Source organism: Mobula birostris, chromosome 24 (assembly GCF_030028105.1).
Source record: "Mobula birostris isolate sMobBir1 chromosome 24, sMobBir1.hap1, whole genome shotgun sequence".
Taxonomy (NCBI): Eukaryota; Metazoa; Chordata; class Chondrichthyes; order Myliobatiformes; family Myliobatidae; genus Mobula; species Mobula birostris.
In genome coordinates, this window is record NC_092393.1 from 62583740 (window position 1) to 62599680 (window position 15941).

At 47.0% G+C, this 15941-nt stretch overlaps 1 protein-coding gene across 4 annotated transcripts in view; it reads left to right on the forward strand.

Moving 5' to 3' along the window:
• The window catches only part of radil2a (Ras association and DIL domains 2a), a 128049-nt gene that overhangs the window by 95872 nt on the left and 16236 nt on the right, over positions 1 to 15941 (forward strand). For all 4 annotated transcript variants that reach the window (XM_072242264.1, XM_072242265.1, XM_072242266.1 and 1 more), the window contains exons 13-14: positions 1385 to 1796; positions 8189 to 8289. In XM_072242264.1, the coding sequence (XP_072098365.1) occupies positions 1385 to 1796; positions 8189 to 8289 (513 nt within the window). The remainder of the gene's footprint in view (positions 1 to 1384; positions 1797 to 8188; positions 8290 to 15941) is intronic.

The following is a 15941-nucleotide window of genomic DNA, read 5'->3' on the forward strand; positions in this document are numbered from 1 at the left end:
CCTTCGTCAGGACTAGATGAAGGGTCTAGGCCTGAAACGTCGACTGTACCTCTTCCTAGAGATGCTGCCTGGCCTGCTGCGTTCACAGCAACTTTGATGTGTGTTGCTATCCTGGCTGGCTGCCGGTTACCAGTGGAGTTCCACAGGGGTCAGTGTTGGGACCGCTGCTTTTTACGATGTATGTCAATGATTTGGACTACAGTATTAATGGATTTGTGGCTAAATTTGCCGATGATAGAAAGATAGGTGGAGGAGCGGGTAGTGTTGAGGAAACAGAGAGCCTGCAGAGAGACTTAGATAGATTAGGGGAATGGGAAAAGAAGTGGCAAATGAAATAGAATATTGGAAAGTGTATGGGGTCATGCACTTTTGTGGAAGAAATAAACGGGCCGACTATTATTTAGATGGGGAGAGAATTCAAAATGCAGAGATGCAAAGGGACTTGGGAGTCCTTGTGCAAGGTACCCTAAAGGTTAACCTCCAGGTTGAGTCGGTGAAAAGGGCGAATGCAGTGTTGGCATTCATTTCTAGAGGTATAGAATATAAGAGCAGGGATGTGATGTTGAGGCTCTATAAGGCACTCGTGAGACCACACTTGGGAGTATTGTGTGTAGCTTTGAGCTCCTTATTTTAGAAAGGCTATACTGACATTGGAGAGTGTTCAGAGAAGATTCACGAGAATGTTTCCAGGAATGAAAGGGTTACTGTATGAGGAACTTCTGGCTGCTCTTGGGCTGTATTCCCTGGAGTTTGGGAAAATGAGGGGGGTTCTCATAGGAACATTCCAAATGTTAAAAGGCCTGAACAAATTAGATATGGCAAAGTTATTTCCCATGATAGGGGAGTCTTGGACAAGAGGGCACGACTTCAGGGTTGAAAGATGTCCATTTAGAACAGAGATGTGGCGAAATGACTTTAGTCAGATGGTGGTAAATCTGTGGAATTTGTTGCCACGAGTGTGGAGGGCAAGCCATTTGGTGTATTTAAGGCAGAGGTAGATAGGTTCTTGATTAGCCAGGGCATCAAAGGGTACGGGGAGAAGGCAGGGGAGTGGGGACGACTGGAAGAATTGGATCAGCCCATGATTGAATGGCGGAGCAGACTCAATGGGCTGAATGGCCAACTTCTGCTCTTATATCTTATAGTGTTACGGTCTTCAAGTTTGTTGACAACCCCACTGTCGTTGGCTGAATTAAACATAATTTTTTTTTGCCTGAGTGTCTGTCTGAATCAGGCATTGGGCCCCTGCCTGTGTGGATCTGAGTACGGGTGTACCTGATCCGGAGTCGTCCTTGAGGTCTGGTCACCTCATCTTCTCTGCTGTTCCTCTGTGAAAAGGCAGTGGCTGAGGTTCTAACCCACTTTGCAACTTCCTCTGCTTTAGGATTTCGGGGAGGTGGCAGGAGAGAAGACGGGCACCTCTGCAGATGGAGGAGAGTGCAGCCAGCAAAGCAGCAGCCACCGCTGCTCGCCTGATCCTCAGCCTGTGTACAGGGGGAGGGACATCAGGATGGGCCGTTCGCTGTTCCTGAGCCGTGCCTCGGGCAGTCTCCGGTCCTGCCAGGCTGAGCTGGCACACAAGCTGAAGAATCTTGAGCTGCAGAGCAGCCTCCCGGGGCAGCAAGAGCTCCCCCAGAAGAAGCTGGCCCTGGACCCCTCTTGCCTGCTGACGCCACCCAACACCCCGCAGGTCCTGGAGCTGGCTGAGTGTGACGCTGAAGCCCACCCACTGCAAGTAGCTGGCAGCATGGTTAATGGTGACCAGACTGAGCCGTGTGAAGGCAGCACATCGAAAGGTGAGATTGTCTACCCTACCCTGGGCCATTGTTCCCTCTGGGTCACCTAACAAATTTTCTCAGAAATGGAGGTTGAGAGCAAAGAAAATACAGGAGAGGTCACTAGAGTGAGATGCTTGAGTGTACCTGACTCCTTTTGTCTCAGTTTTCATCTACATTCCATATGCTTTCTTCCGTGCAGTGTTCCAGTTTTGGTGAGTCTCCCTTTCTCCTGTTGTGTGTCTCCCCTCTTGTATAATACAGATTGGTGACTCTCATTCCCAGTCTGTCTCTGTGTATCTCAGTGCCTGCGTCTCACTCTCTCTCTCCCCGTCTCCCGCCCCTCCCACATGCCCATGCGGACTGTGTGTACGTGTAGCTACCATTTAATAATTCTGCTGGAGCACATACCTCTTGTGTTCCGGGGAAAGTGCCTGCCAGCAACTTCCCAGAGGCTGATAAATATTGCCCTTACCAAAGGTGGACCGCGCCCTAACAATGAGAAACGGACAGGAAGGTGGACAGTGTTTAGCAACAGTGAAAGGGTCCCAGCGTATGGAACTGCACGCCAGCAGCCAGCCATAACCAGGCAACAGATCTGAGAGGGGAGTTGAAAACTGTCTACCAGGGAGACACGAGACGGCAGGCGCTGGAATCTGCAGCAGCTCTCGGCTTGCTGCAGGAACTCAGCTGGTCAGGCAGTATCTGGTGGAAGAAAATGGCTGGTTGACATTTCAGATGAAGGGACTTGACATGAAACGTTGACTGCCCCCCCCCCCCACACTGAGCTCCTCCAGCAGCTTGTTTTTAGAACATAGAACAGTACAGCACAGCACAGGCCCTTCAGGCCCACAATGTTGTGCCGACCCTCAAACCCTGCCTCCCATATAAGCCCCCACCTTGGATTCCTCCAGATACCTGTCTAGTAGTCTCTTAAACTTCACTAGTGTATCTGCCTCCACCACTGACTCAGGCAGTGCATTCCACACACCTACCACTCTTTGAGTAAAAAACCTTCCTCAAATATCCCCCTTGAACTTCCCACTCCTTACCTTAAAGCCATGTCCTCTTGTATTGAGCAGTGGTGCCCTGGGGAAGAGGTGCTGGCTATCCACTCTATCTATTCCTCTTATTATCTTGTACACCTCTATCATGTCTCCTCTCATCCTCCTTCTCTCCAAAGAATAAAGCCCTAGCTCCCTTAATCTCTGATCATAATGCATACTTTCTAAACCAGGCAGCATCCTGGTAAATCTCCTCTGTACCCTTTCCAATGTTTCCACATCTTTCCTATAGTGAGGTGACCAGAACTGGACACAGTACTCCAAGTGTGGCCTAACCAGAGTTTTATAGAGCTGCATCATTACATCGTGACTCTTAAACTCTATCCCTCCATTTATGAAAGCTAACACCCCATAAGCTTTCTTAACTACCCTGTCCACCTGTGAGGCAACTTTCAGGGATCTGTGGACACGTACCCCGAGATCCCTCTGCTCCTCCACACTACCAAGTATCTTGTCGTTTACTTTGTACTCTGCCTTGGAGTTTGTCCTTCCAAAGTGTACCACCTCACACTTCTCCGGGTTGAACTCCATCTGCCACTTCTCAGCCCACTTCTGCATCCTATCAATGTCTCTCTGCAATCTTTGACAATCCTCTACACTATCTACAACACCATCAACCTTTGTGTTGTCTGCAAGCTTGCCAACCCACCCTTCTACCCCAACATCCAGGTCGTTAATAAAAATCACGAAAGGTAGAGGTCCCAGAACAGATCCTTGTGGGACACCACTAGTCACAATCCTCCAATCTGAATGTACTCCCTCCACTGCCACCCTCTGCCTTCTGCAGGCAAGCCAATTCTGAATCCACCTGGCGAAACTTCCCAGGATCCCATGCCTTCTAACTTTCTGAGTAAGCCGTGTGGAACCTTGTCAAATGCCTTACTAAGATCCATATAGATCACATCCACTGCACTACCCTCATCTATATGCCTGGTCACCTCCTCAAAGAACTCTATCAGGCTTGTTAGACACGATCTGCCCCTCACAAAGCCATGCTGACTGTCCCTGATCAGACCATGATTCTCTAAATGCCTATAGATCCTATCTCTAAGAATCTTTTCCAACAGCTTTCCCACCACAGACATAAGGCTCACTGGTCTATAATTACCCGGACTATCCCTACTACCTTTTTTGAACAAGGGAACAACATTCGCCTCCCTCCAATCCTCCGGTACCATTCCCGTGGACAACGAGGACATAAGGATCCTAGCCAGAAGCTCAGCAATCTCTTCTCTCGCCTCGTGGAGCAGCCTGGAGAATATTCCGTCAGGCCCCGGGGACTTATCTGTCCTGATGTATTTTAACAACTCCAACACCTCCTCTCCCTTAATATCAACATGCTCCAGAACATCAACCTCACTCATATTGTCCTCACCATCATCAAGTTCCTTCTCATTGGTGAATACCGAAGAGAAGTATTCATTGAGGACCTCGCTCACTTCCACAGCCTCCAGGCACATCTTCCCACCTTTATCTCTAATCGGTCCTACCTTCACTCTTGTCATCCTTTTTTCCTTCACATAATTGAAGAATGCCTTGGGGTTTTCCTTTACCCTACTCGCCAAGGCCTTCTCATGCCCCCTTCTTGCTCTTCTCAGCCCCTTCTTAAACTCCTTTCTTGCTTCCCTATATTCCTCAATAGACCCATCTGATCCTTGCTTCCTAAACCTCATGTATGCTGCCTTCTTCCACCTGACTAGATTTTCCACCTCACTTGTCACCCATGGTTCCTTCACCCTACCATTCTTTATCTTCCTCACCGGGACAAATTTATCCCTTACATCCCGCAAGAGATCTCTGAACATCGACCACATGTCTGTAGTACATTTCCCTGCAAAAACATCATCCCAATTCACACCTGCAAGTTCTAGCCTTATAGCCTCTTAATTTGCCTTTCCCCAATTAAAAATTTTCCTGTCCTCTTTGATTCTATCCTTTTCCATGATAATTATAAAGGCCAGGGAGCGGTGGTCACTGTACCCCAGATGCTCACCCACTGAGAGATCTGTGACCTGACCCGGTTCATTATCTAGTACTAGATCTAGTATGGCATTCCCCCTGGTCGGCCTGTCCACATACTGTGACAGGAATCCGTCCTGGCCACACTTAACAAATTCTGCCCCATCTAAACCCTTGGAACTAATCAGGTGCCAATCAATATTAGGGAAGTTAAAGTCACCCATGATAACAACCCTGTTATTTTTGCACCTTTCCAAAATCTGCCTCCCAATCTGCTCCTCTGTATCTCTGCTGCTACCAGGGGGCATATAGAATACCCCCAGTAGAGTAACTGCTCTCTTCCTGTTCCTGACTTCCACCCATACTGACTCAAAAGAGGATCCTGCTACATTACTCACCCTTTCTGTAGCTGTAGTAGTATTCCTGACCAGTAATGCCACCCCTCCTCCCCTTTTTCTGCCCTCTCTATCCCTTTTAAAGCACTGAAATCCAGGAATATTGAGATTCCTGCCCTGGTGCCAGCCAAGTCTCTGTAATGGCCACTACATCATAATTCCACGGATGTATCCAAGCTCTCAGTTCTTCACCTTTGTTCCTGATGCTTCTTGCATTGAGGTACACACATTTCAGCCCTTCTACCTTACTGTCTTTACACCATTTATTCTGCTTCTCTTTCCTCAAAGCCTCTCTGTATGTTAGATCTGGCTTTACTCCATGTACTTCTTTCACTGCTCTATTGCTCTGGGTCCCATCCCCCTCTCAAATTAGTTTAAACCCTCCCGAACCATGCTAACAAACCTACATGCAAGGATATTGCTCCCCCTCGAGTTCAGGTGCAACCCATCCAATCTGTACAGGTCCCACCTTCCCCAGAAGAGATCCCAATGATCCAAAAATCTAAAACCCTGCTCCCTGCACCAACTCCTCAGCCACGCATTCAACTGCCATCTCCTCCAATTCTTACCATCACTGTCACGTAGCACTGGCAGCAATCCTGAGAACGCCACCCTTGAGGTCCTGTTCTTCAGCCTTCTGCCTAATTCCCGAAACTCACACTTCAGGACCTCATCCCTCCTCCTGCCTATGTCGTTGGTCCCAACATATATCACGACTTCTGGATACTTTCCCTCTCGTACCAGGATGTCGTGCACCCGGTCAGAGACATCCTGGACCCTGGCACCCGGGAGGCAACAAACCATGCGGGTGTCCTTCTCACGTCCACAAAATCTCCTGTCTGCTCCCCTGACTATAGAGTCTCCAATGACAACAGCTCTCCTCTTCTCCGTCCCACCCTTCTGCACCACAGGGTCAGACTCACTGCCGGAGTCCCTGCCACTGTGGCTTACACCTGGTCGGTCATCCCCGCCGACAGTATCCAGGACGGTAAACTTATTATTCAGGGGAATGGCTACAGGGGTGCTCTGCACTACCTGTCTGCTCACCTTTGCTTTCCCCCCTCTGACTGTCACCCAACGACCTGCTTCCGGCAGCCTAGGTGTGACTACCTCCCTGTAGCTCTCATCTATGACTGCCTCATTCTCCCTTATGAGTTGAAGGTCATCCAGCTGCTGCTCCAGATTCCTTACACCCAGATCGCCCAGCTGTATACACTTCTGGCAGATGTGACTCTGCGGGAGAGGGGAGTTCCCCCAAGACTGCCACATCTCACATGAGAGGCACATCACCATCTCAGGAGACATTGTAAAAACTAACTGCAAGCTAGCTTGTCCTCCGCCTCTTCTCGTCGAAGCCTTTCGAGTCAAAGCCTCAAAGCTCCACTCCTTCACTGGCCCACTCACGCACTGGCCGCTTCGCTTGAGCTATCTGTTTGAGCTTTTCAAAATGTTTGGTCACCTGTACTTTCTCAAGGACTTTGCGTTCAGTTTGAGCTGCAGAAAGTCGATCTTTGTAGTGCATTCTTTAGTAAGTTTTGGTCTGCCTCCTGCACAGACAGGACAGCTGAATACACTTTGTGTGTCCAGAGTTTCACTCACCTTTGACCTCTTCAGTTTTAAGGCTGGGAAAGGGTTTTCTTTGCAGAAATTATCCCTTTTTTTTGGCATTTGTTGACCTTGAACATTCCAGGCTGGGTACTGGAGATTTCAAAGCCAGAGAAGAGCCAGAAAGAGGGTCTGCAGTGTACTGTGTTCCAGTGAATCCAAGCATCAGCAACTTAGAATTCTCCCACACCAAACAGCAACTGAATTTTCTGCCAGAATTGAGTTGAACTGTCTGTCTGTCTCTGTATCCCTGTACTGTTCTGGTCTCTCTCTCGGCTGTGCATATGTCTGTCTGTCTCTATACCCCTGTACTGTCCTGGTCTCTCTGTCACTTGTCCAAGTGTCTGTCTGTCTCTGTACCCCTGTTCTGTCCTGCTGTGCATGTGTCTGTCTCTCTCTGTACCCCTGTACTGTTCTGGTCTCTCTCTTGGCTGTACATGTGTCTCTGTCTCTGTACCCCTGTACTGTTCTGGTCTCTCTCACCTGTGCATGTGTCTCTGTCTCTGTACCCCTGTTCTGTTCTGGTCTCTCTCGGCTGTGCATGTGTCTCTGTCTCTGTACCCCTGTACTGTCCTGGTCTCTCTTTCGGCTGTGCATGTGTCTCTGTCTCTGTATCCCTGTACTGTCCTGGTCTCTCTCGGCTGTACATGTGTCTCTGTATCTGTACCCCTGTACTGTCCTGGTCTCTCTCGGCTATGCATGTGTCTGTCTGTCTCTGTACCCCTGTACTGTCCTGGTCTCTCTCTCACCTGTGCATGTGTCTCTGTCTTTGTACCCCTTTACTGTCCTGGTCTCTCTTTCGGCTGTGCATGTGTCTCTGTCTCTGTACCCCTGTACTATTCAGGTCTCTCTCGGCTGTGCATGTGTCTCTGTCTCTGTACCCCTGTACTGTCCTGGTCTCTCTCTCGGCTGTGCATGTGTCTCTATATCTGTACCCCTGTACTGTTCTGGTCTCTCTCTCGGCTGTGCATGTGTCTCTATCTCTGTACCCCTGTTCTGTTCCGGTCTCTCTCACCTGTACAAGTGTCTCTGTCTCTGTACCCCTGTACTGTCCTGGTCTCTCTCCCACTGTGCATGTGTCTCTGTCTCTGTACCCCTGTTCTGTTCTGGTCTCTCTCTCACCTGTGCATGTGTCTCTATATCTGTACCCCTGTACTGTACTGGTCTCTCTCTTGGCTGTACAAGTGTCTCTGTCTCTGTACCCCTGTACTGTTCTGGTCTCTCTCGGTTTCCTCAGCCTTCCTGTCCATTTTCTCTATTTGTGTACTTTGACTCTCCTTGCCTGCCTCACATTCCAACAAAGGTGCTTCTGAGCTGTGTAAAGGCATCAGTGATATGTGCAGAATCATTGTCAGAACTTATGTTACTGACGTCCTCCTTTCCACTCCAGGCATTCCCACTCTTCAGAGGAGCGAAGCAGACGATGAAGTGTTCACTGTCAATTTGGAAAGAGGACCTCGTGGCCTGGGCCTGGCTTTGGTGGATGGGCTGGTGAGCACAGTGTACACAACAGATCTTATTCCTCACCTTCTGATAGATAACTCAGTAATATGGGAATGACCAACCCTAGCTCAACCTCATTGCCTATAGAGTGGGTCAGGGTGAGGCTTACTGACTGTGTAACTACACTGTTTGTTCAGGGTGAGGATCACTTAAGGTAACTGGCTGATATTTTATTTGTTAAATATATAGAGTTTTTAGTGTTATTGTAGAATGTGCAGACTAGAACACTTGGATGTAAGATGGGAGAGAGAATGTGTAGATCTCTCAGTGAGTGAGTTCTGTGATGGGGGCTGAATTCTGTGCAATGAGGTTTGAGTCAAAATGGATTCACTGTCACATTTCCCACCTCCTTTCTCTTTCCAAATTAGATTTGACAATACTCCGGCGTGTTCTGAATCATCTCCTCATTAACTTTCAGATACAGTATAAGGTTTTGTGGAACATGGTCTCCCAACAGGAGTGTTGTTTTCTTTGTGTAAACCCATGCTGACCTTGTCCTGTCTTTACTCTTTTAAGAGGTTCTGTTATTACATCTTTTCTAGCATTGATATTAGGCAACAGATCTGTAAATTCACTGCTGCCTTCCTCCATGTGGTCACTTTTACTGTCCTTCACTTGACAGGAGGAATCCCAGTATCTCCACAGGTTTGGAAGATACTGAGGATTCTTCCGTCAATTTGACTGCTAAATCTTTGAAACCTATCGAATCTTGAAATCCTGGATAGAGTGGATGTGGAGAGAATGTTTCCAATATTGGCAGTGTCTAGGACCAAGTTCAAGTTTAATTATTATTCAACCATACTTAAATATAGCTGAAAAATGCAGTGTTCCCTCGGGCCAAGGTGCAAAACACACAGCACAGCATGACGCGTTCGAGATATCAGCAGATATTCAGTCACACAAAAATATTATACTGTACCTTGCACAAGCCCCCTAAGGACATGCCCTGCAAATTGATGATCGAGTTCCTGGTAGTCCGCAGATGAACGCTCGCATGCAGTCCAGCTTGTCATTTCACCGATTGAACACTGGAGGGCAGCACTGATGGGCAAGGTCAGCCCCGAACCGAGCATGAATGGCGCACTGCACTGTATCTGGCACCTCCTCTCCTGGACTGCAACAACGGAAAAAGCCTGCAGCTTGAACTCTAGTCCTTGCTGCAACCGAGGCCATGTACCTCCCCTACTGTCTGTCTTGCCAACGAACAAGGGAAACAGGCCGACGGCATCTTACGTTATCAATGTCCACCAGGATCTTGCGATCACAAGAGAAACGTCCAACCCGCTGTTACAATGCACGCTGCCTTTGCGCACCAACTCTGATGCCTTGCTGTATCAGGCAGCAACATGGTCCACACCAAGTCCGGCTCCTCCTGCTGCTCTGCCAGTGAACAGCTCCACCATGAGTTAGACCCGCAGTACCCAAAGTTCTTAAAATTCGGCATTGGCTTGTGATTGTAAAAAAGATGTTTGAAAAAGACAAAAACACACAGCGCAACATGACACGTTCAAGATATCAGCAAATAGTCAGTCACACAAAAAAACTATACAGTACTTTGCACAAGTTGCCATCTTACCGGAAGACTGGAGGGCACAGCCTCAGGTTCCTTTAGCCAGACAGTGGTGAATCTGTGAAATCCATTGCAACAGATGGCAGTGGAGGCCAAGTAAGTGGGTATATTTAAAGCGGAGGTTGATAGGTTTTTTGATTAGTCAAGGTGTCCAAGGTTATGGGGAGAAGGCAGGAGAACGGGACTGAGAGAGATAATAAATCAGCCATGATGAAATGACGAAGCAGGTTCAATGGGCCAAATGGCCTAATTCTGCTGCCATGTCTTACGGTCTTGTATTACACTTCATGGTCATATGATGAGTGTTTGATGGCTCTGGGCCTCTGCTCACTGGAATTTAGAAGAACGGGGGGAGATCTCATTGAAACCTATAGAACTGGATGTGGAGGATGTTTCCTATGGTGGGGGAGTCTCAGAGTAGAAGGAGGTCCATTTAGAATGGAGATGAGGTGGAATTTCTTATTCCACAAGTCTGTGGAATTCATTGCCACAAGCAGCTGTGGAGGGCAAGTCATAGGCTATATTTAAGGCTAATAGATTCTTTATTTGTCAGGGCATGAAGGGATATGGGGAGAAGGGAGGAGATTGGGGCTGAGAGGGAAAATGGATCAGCAGTGATGAAATGCAGAGCAGACTCTGGGCCAAATGGCCTAATCCTGCTCCTATACGGTATGGTCTTGTATCTACCACTCTCTTGGGGATTACTAAAGGGCCCGATGCTGTCTTGTCTTGGGTAACATCATTATGGGAAGTATTCGATCACTCCGTGCTTCTGTTACCAACCCTTCACCTGCTTCATGCATGCTTAAACTGCCTCCCTGAGTTTCGGTGCAGGTTACTGACCTGCCTCATGTAGATAAGTTTTGTGCTGCTTGGTGCCCCTGTGAGAATCCTTGAACATCCCTTCACATATTTTCTATACTTAGACACTTTTCTAATCCTGTCTCACTCTTTCAACCGATCATTTCTTTGCAAGGCCAAGTGCATGACATAACTAGCTGCTAATATCAACAGCTCTGACTTTATGTCATCATTTGCAAATTCTATTCGTCACAATATTGTCAGGGTTCTGCCAGAGTATGTTCTAAGTTTGACATGCTTTTAGCTAAGGGAACCTTACTAAACATCTGGTTTTATATATATATCCTGTCCCATAACGCAGCCGTCTGCAGCTGTGTCAACATACATGTTGCTGTCACAGTTGTTGGCTTGGACACCAATTTAGAAACAGCTGTTTTCAAAATCTTTTTACTATCTCCAGTGATGTGTAAACTGTGTAGAATATGTTGATCATTTTTGGAGCTGTATAAAACTACCTTTGCAATTCAGACACTACTTGTTCCCATTCCAAGAGGACAATGCTAGAGGGCTAGTGTTCCCCTGCGTGGTATTGTAGATACCAGGACAATACTGGAGGCTCAGTGTTTCCTTGGAGGAATTCAGCAGGCCAGGCAGCATCTATGGAAAAAGGTACAGTCAACATTTTGGGCTGAAATCCTTCAGCAGGACTTCAGCCCGAAACGTTGACTGTACTTTTCTCCATAGATGCTGCCTGGCCTGCTGAGTTCCTCCAGCATTTTGTGTGTGTTGCTTGGATTTGCAACATCTGCAGATTTTCTCTGGTCAGTGTTGTAGGTACCAGGACAATGCTGAAGGCTCTGTGCCACCCTGCTTGGTATTACAGATATTAAGAGTGAGAGTTAGCATCAGCAGTGGGCCAGCTGGCTCTGGGCTTCCTCTACTGTTCACCGTGTCCTGATGAAAGGTCTTGACCTGAAATCTTCACTGTTTATTCCTCTCCATAGAGGCTGCCTGACCTGAACTGTTCATCCAGTATTTTGTGTGTGTTTCTCAAGATTTCCAGCATTTACAGAACCTCTTGTGTTCATCAAGTAATGGCTGATTTTTTATAAAACCATAAGATATAAGAGCAGAAGTAGGCTATTCAGCCCATCAAGTCTGCTCTGCCATTCAATCATTGGCTGATCCAATTCTTCCAGTCATCCTTACACCCCTGCCTCTCCCCATACCCTTCGATGTCCTGGCTAATCAAGAACCTATCTATCTCTGCCTTAAATACACCCAATGACTTGCCTTCACAGCCACTCGTGGCAACAAATCCCACAGATTTACCACCCTCTGACTAAAGTCATTTCTCCACATCTCTGTTCTAAATGGACGTCTTTCAATCCTGAAGTTGTCCCTCTTGTCCGAGACTCCCCTACCATGTGAAATAACTTTGCCATATCTAATCTGTTCAGGCCTTTTAATATTCGGAATGTTCCTGTGAGATCCCCCCTCATTCTCCTGAACTCCAGGGAATACAGCCCAAGAGCTGCCAGACGTTCCTCATGTGGTAACCCTTTCATTCCTGGAATCATTCTTGTGAATCTTCTCTGAACCCTCTCCAATGTCAGTATATCCTTTCTAAAATAAGGAGCCCAAAACTGCACACAATACTCCAAGTGTGGTCTCAGGAGTGCCTTATAGAGCCTCAACATCACATCCCTGCTCTTATATTTTATACCTCTAGAACTGAATGCCAACATTGCATTCGCCTTCTTCACCACCGACTCAACCTGGAGGTTAACCTTTAGGGTATCCTGCACAAGGACTCCCAAGTCACTTTGCATCTCTGCGCTTTGAATTCTCATCCCCATCTAAATAATAGTCTGCCTGTTTATTTCTTCTACCAAAGTGCATGACCATACACTTTTCAATATTCTATTTCATTTGCCACTTCTTTGCCCATTCCCCTAAACTATCTAAGTCTCTCTGCAGGCTCTCTGGTTCCTCAACACTACCTGCTCCTCCACCTGTCTTTGTATCATCAGCGATTTAGCCACAAATCCATTAATCCCATAGTCCAAATCATTGATATACATCGTAAAAAGCAGCGGTCCCAACACTGACCCCTGTGGAACACCACTAGTAACCGGCAGCCAGCCAGAATAGGATCCCTTTATTCCCACTCTCTGTTTTCTGCTGATCAGCCAATGCTCCACCCATGCTAGTAACTTCCCTGTAATTTCATGGGCTCTTATCTTGCCAAGCAGCCTCGAGTGCAGCAGCTTGTCAAAGACCTTCTGAAAATCCAAGTACACCACATCTCCTTTGTCTACCCTGCTTGTAATTTCCTCAAAAAATTGTAGTAGGTTTGTCAGGTAGGATTTTCCTTTCCGGGAACCATGCTGGCTCTGGTCTATTTTGTCATGTGCTTCCAGGTACTCCATAATCTCATCTCTAACAGTCGATTCCAACAACTTCCTCACCACTGATGTCAGGCTAACAGGTCTATCGTTTCCTTTCTGCTACCTCCTACCCTTCTTAAATAGCGGGGTAGCATTTGCAATTTTCCAGTCCGGTACATCGCCAGAATCGATTAATTCTTGAAAGATCATTGTTAATGCCTCTGCAATCTTTCCAGCTACTTCCTTCAGAACCCAAGGGTGCATTCCATCAGGTCCAGAAGCTTTATCCACCCTCAGAGCATTAAGCGTCCTGAGTACCTTCTCCGTTGTAATTTTCACTGCACATACTTCACTTCCCTGACACTCTTGAATATCCGGTATACTGCACTGTGAAGACTGATGCAAAATGTGCATTCAGTTCCTCTGCCATCTCTGCATCTCTCATTACAATATCTCCAGCATCATTTTCTATTGGTTTTATATCTAACCTTGACTCTCTTTTACCCTTTATATACTTAAAAAAGCTTTTAGTATCTTTTTTGATATTAGTCGCCAGCTTCCTTTCATAATTCAACTTTACCTTCCTAATGATCTTCTTAGTTTCCTTCTGCAAGTTTTTATAAATTTCCCAATCCTCTATCTTCCCACTAGCTTTGGCTTCCTTGTATGCCCTCTCTTTTGCTTTCACTTTGGCTCTGACTTCACTTGTCAGCCACAGTAGTGTCCTTCTTCCATTCAAAAATTTCTTCTTATTTGAAATATTTTTGTCTTGCACTTCCCTCATTTTTCGCAGAAACTCTAGCCATTGCTGCTCTGCTGTCCTTCCTGCTAGCGTCCCTTTCCAGTCAACTTTGACCAGTTCCCCTCTCATACCATTGTAATTTCCATTATTTCACTGAAATACCGACACACTGGATTTTATGTTTTCCCTCTCAAATTTCAGTGTGAACTGGATCATATTGCGATCACTGTTCCCTAAAGGTTCCTTAACCTTAAGCTCTCTTATCACCTCCAGATCATTGCACAACACCCAATCCAGCACAGCCGATACCCTAGTGAGCTCAACAACAAGTTGTTCTAAAAAGCCATCCCTCAGACACTCTACAAATTTTCTCTCTTGAGGTCCCGTACTGGCCTGGTTTTCCCAATCCAGTTTCATGTTAAACTCCCCAACGATTATCATGACATTGCCCTTCTGACACGCCTTTTATATCTCCTGCTGTAATCCTGGCTGCTGTTTGGAGGCCTGTATACAACTATCATTAGGGTCCATTTACTCTTGCTGTTTCTTAACTCAACCCACAGAGACTCTACACCTTCTGAACCTATGTCATCTCTTAATCATGATTTAATATTATTTCTTATACACAGGGCCACACCACCCCCTCAGCCTACTAACCTATCTTTCCAATATACCGTATATCCTTGGATGTTCAGCTCCCAATGGCAGCCATCCTTTAGCCAAGTTTCAGAGATGGCCACAGAGTCATACTTGCCAATCTGTAGCTGAATTTCAAGATTGTCCTTTTCATTTAGTATGCTGCATGCATTCGAATATAACTCTTTCAGTCCAGTATTTGTTGATTTCTGTTTTAACCACACCATGCCTCTATTGCCCTGTAAATCATCCCACTGGCTGTGATTATGCCTCATCTCCTGCCTGTCCTTTCTATCATCTCTGTTGCACGCTATCTTTGATTTATCTTTGTTTTCCCCTTCCTCAGCCCTATCACTCTGGTTCCTATCCCCCTGCCAAATTAATCAGCTCCAGGTTCCTGTGGACTCCTTAATACCCTCACACCTATGGACTGAAATGACCAGGAATGATTCTGCCCCCCCCCCCAACTCCAGAGTGATGGGGATCAGAAACCCTCTGATTCCCTTCCCAACCCCAGGTCATTGAGCAGTGATGGGGAGCAGGAAGATGGCAGGACGCTCAGACACAGCGGCCTCTCTAGGTCCAACCAAAGGTGTGATTGTTTGCCTTTACATTTTTTTTCACAATCGCAAGATATTGCTGGATATTAAGTACTGCAGGTTTATCCCATCAGCGAGTTGCTGGATAGTGTTGGAGCTGGACTTGTACATACTGTTGCAGCCTGCTTCAGCTGTTCAGAGAAGAAGGTGTCAATGGAGAGGGAAGTGATTGTCTTGGACATTTTTGTTGTGCTCGCAAAACTCTGTTGGACATTGGTAATGTAGAATACTGCAAATCTGATTAACTTGTTCGATGGCAAGACGAATGGCGGAGGAGCTGCATGGCCTCGATTGCAGCAAGGACCAGGCCTCACTCATGTCTTGGGGTTACCGGTTGCGGCAGCCGTAGAAAGGAACGGCGGATTCTGCGCTGGGCTGTTGGGAGACTCGTTCCGCTTATTGGTGCTGCCCCCCAGTGGTCAATCCCGAGAAGACAGGCTGGATTGCATTTGTCCACGGCTGCCCCGTGTGATATGAGAAACTCCTGCCAGCTGTTCTTGCAGAAGCATGGCTCCAGGACAATATTAATGCACCGTCAATCTACAGGCCAGGACACTACCTGTATTAAATATTTTTAAACTATATTTTTCTGCTATAATTATATGTGCTGTGTGTGACTGTTGGACCTTGTCAGGACCAAGGTGTTCTACACTGGCCTCATAGGAAAGCTGTTTTGTTTGGCTGTATTCATGGGTATTCATATCTGGGTGAATGATAATTAAACTTTAACTGAACCCTGGCTGATTTTGTCCTCCCCCCTCCCCCCTTTACCCCTCCCCTCCCCACTCTGCCCTCACCCTCTCTCTCACCCATCTCCCCTCTCTCTCCCACGTTCTCCCTCTCACACCCTCTCTCTCTCGCCCACTCTCTCACCTCCACTCTCCCACCCACTCTCTCCCCTT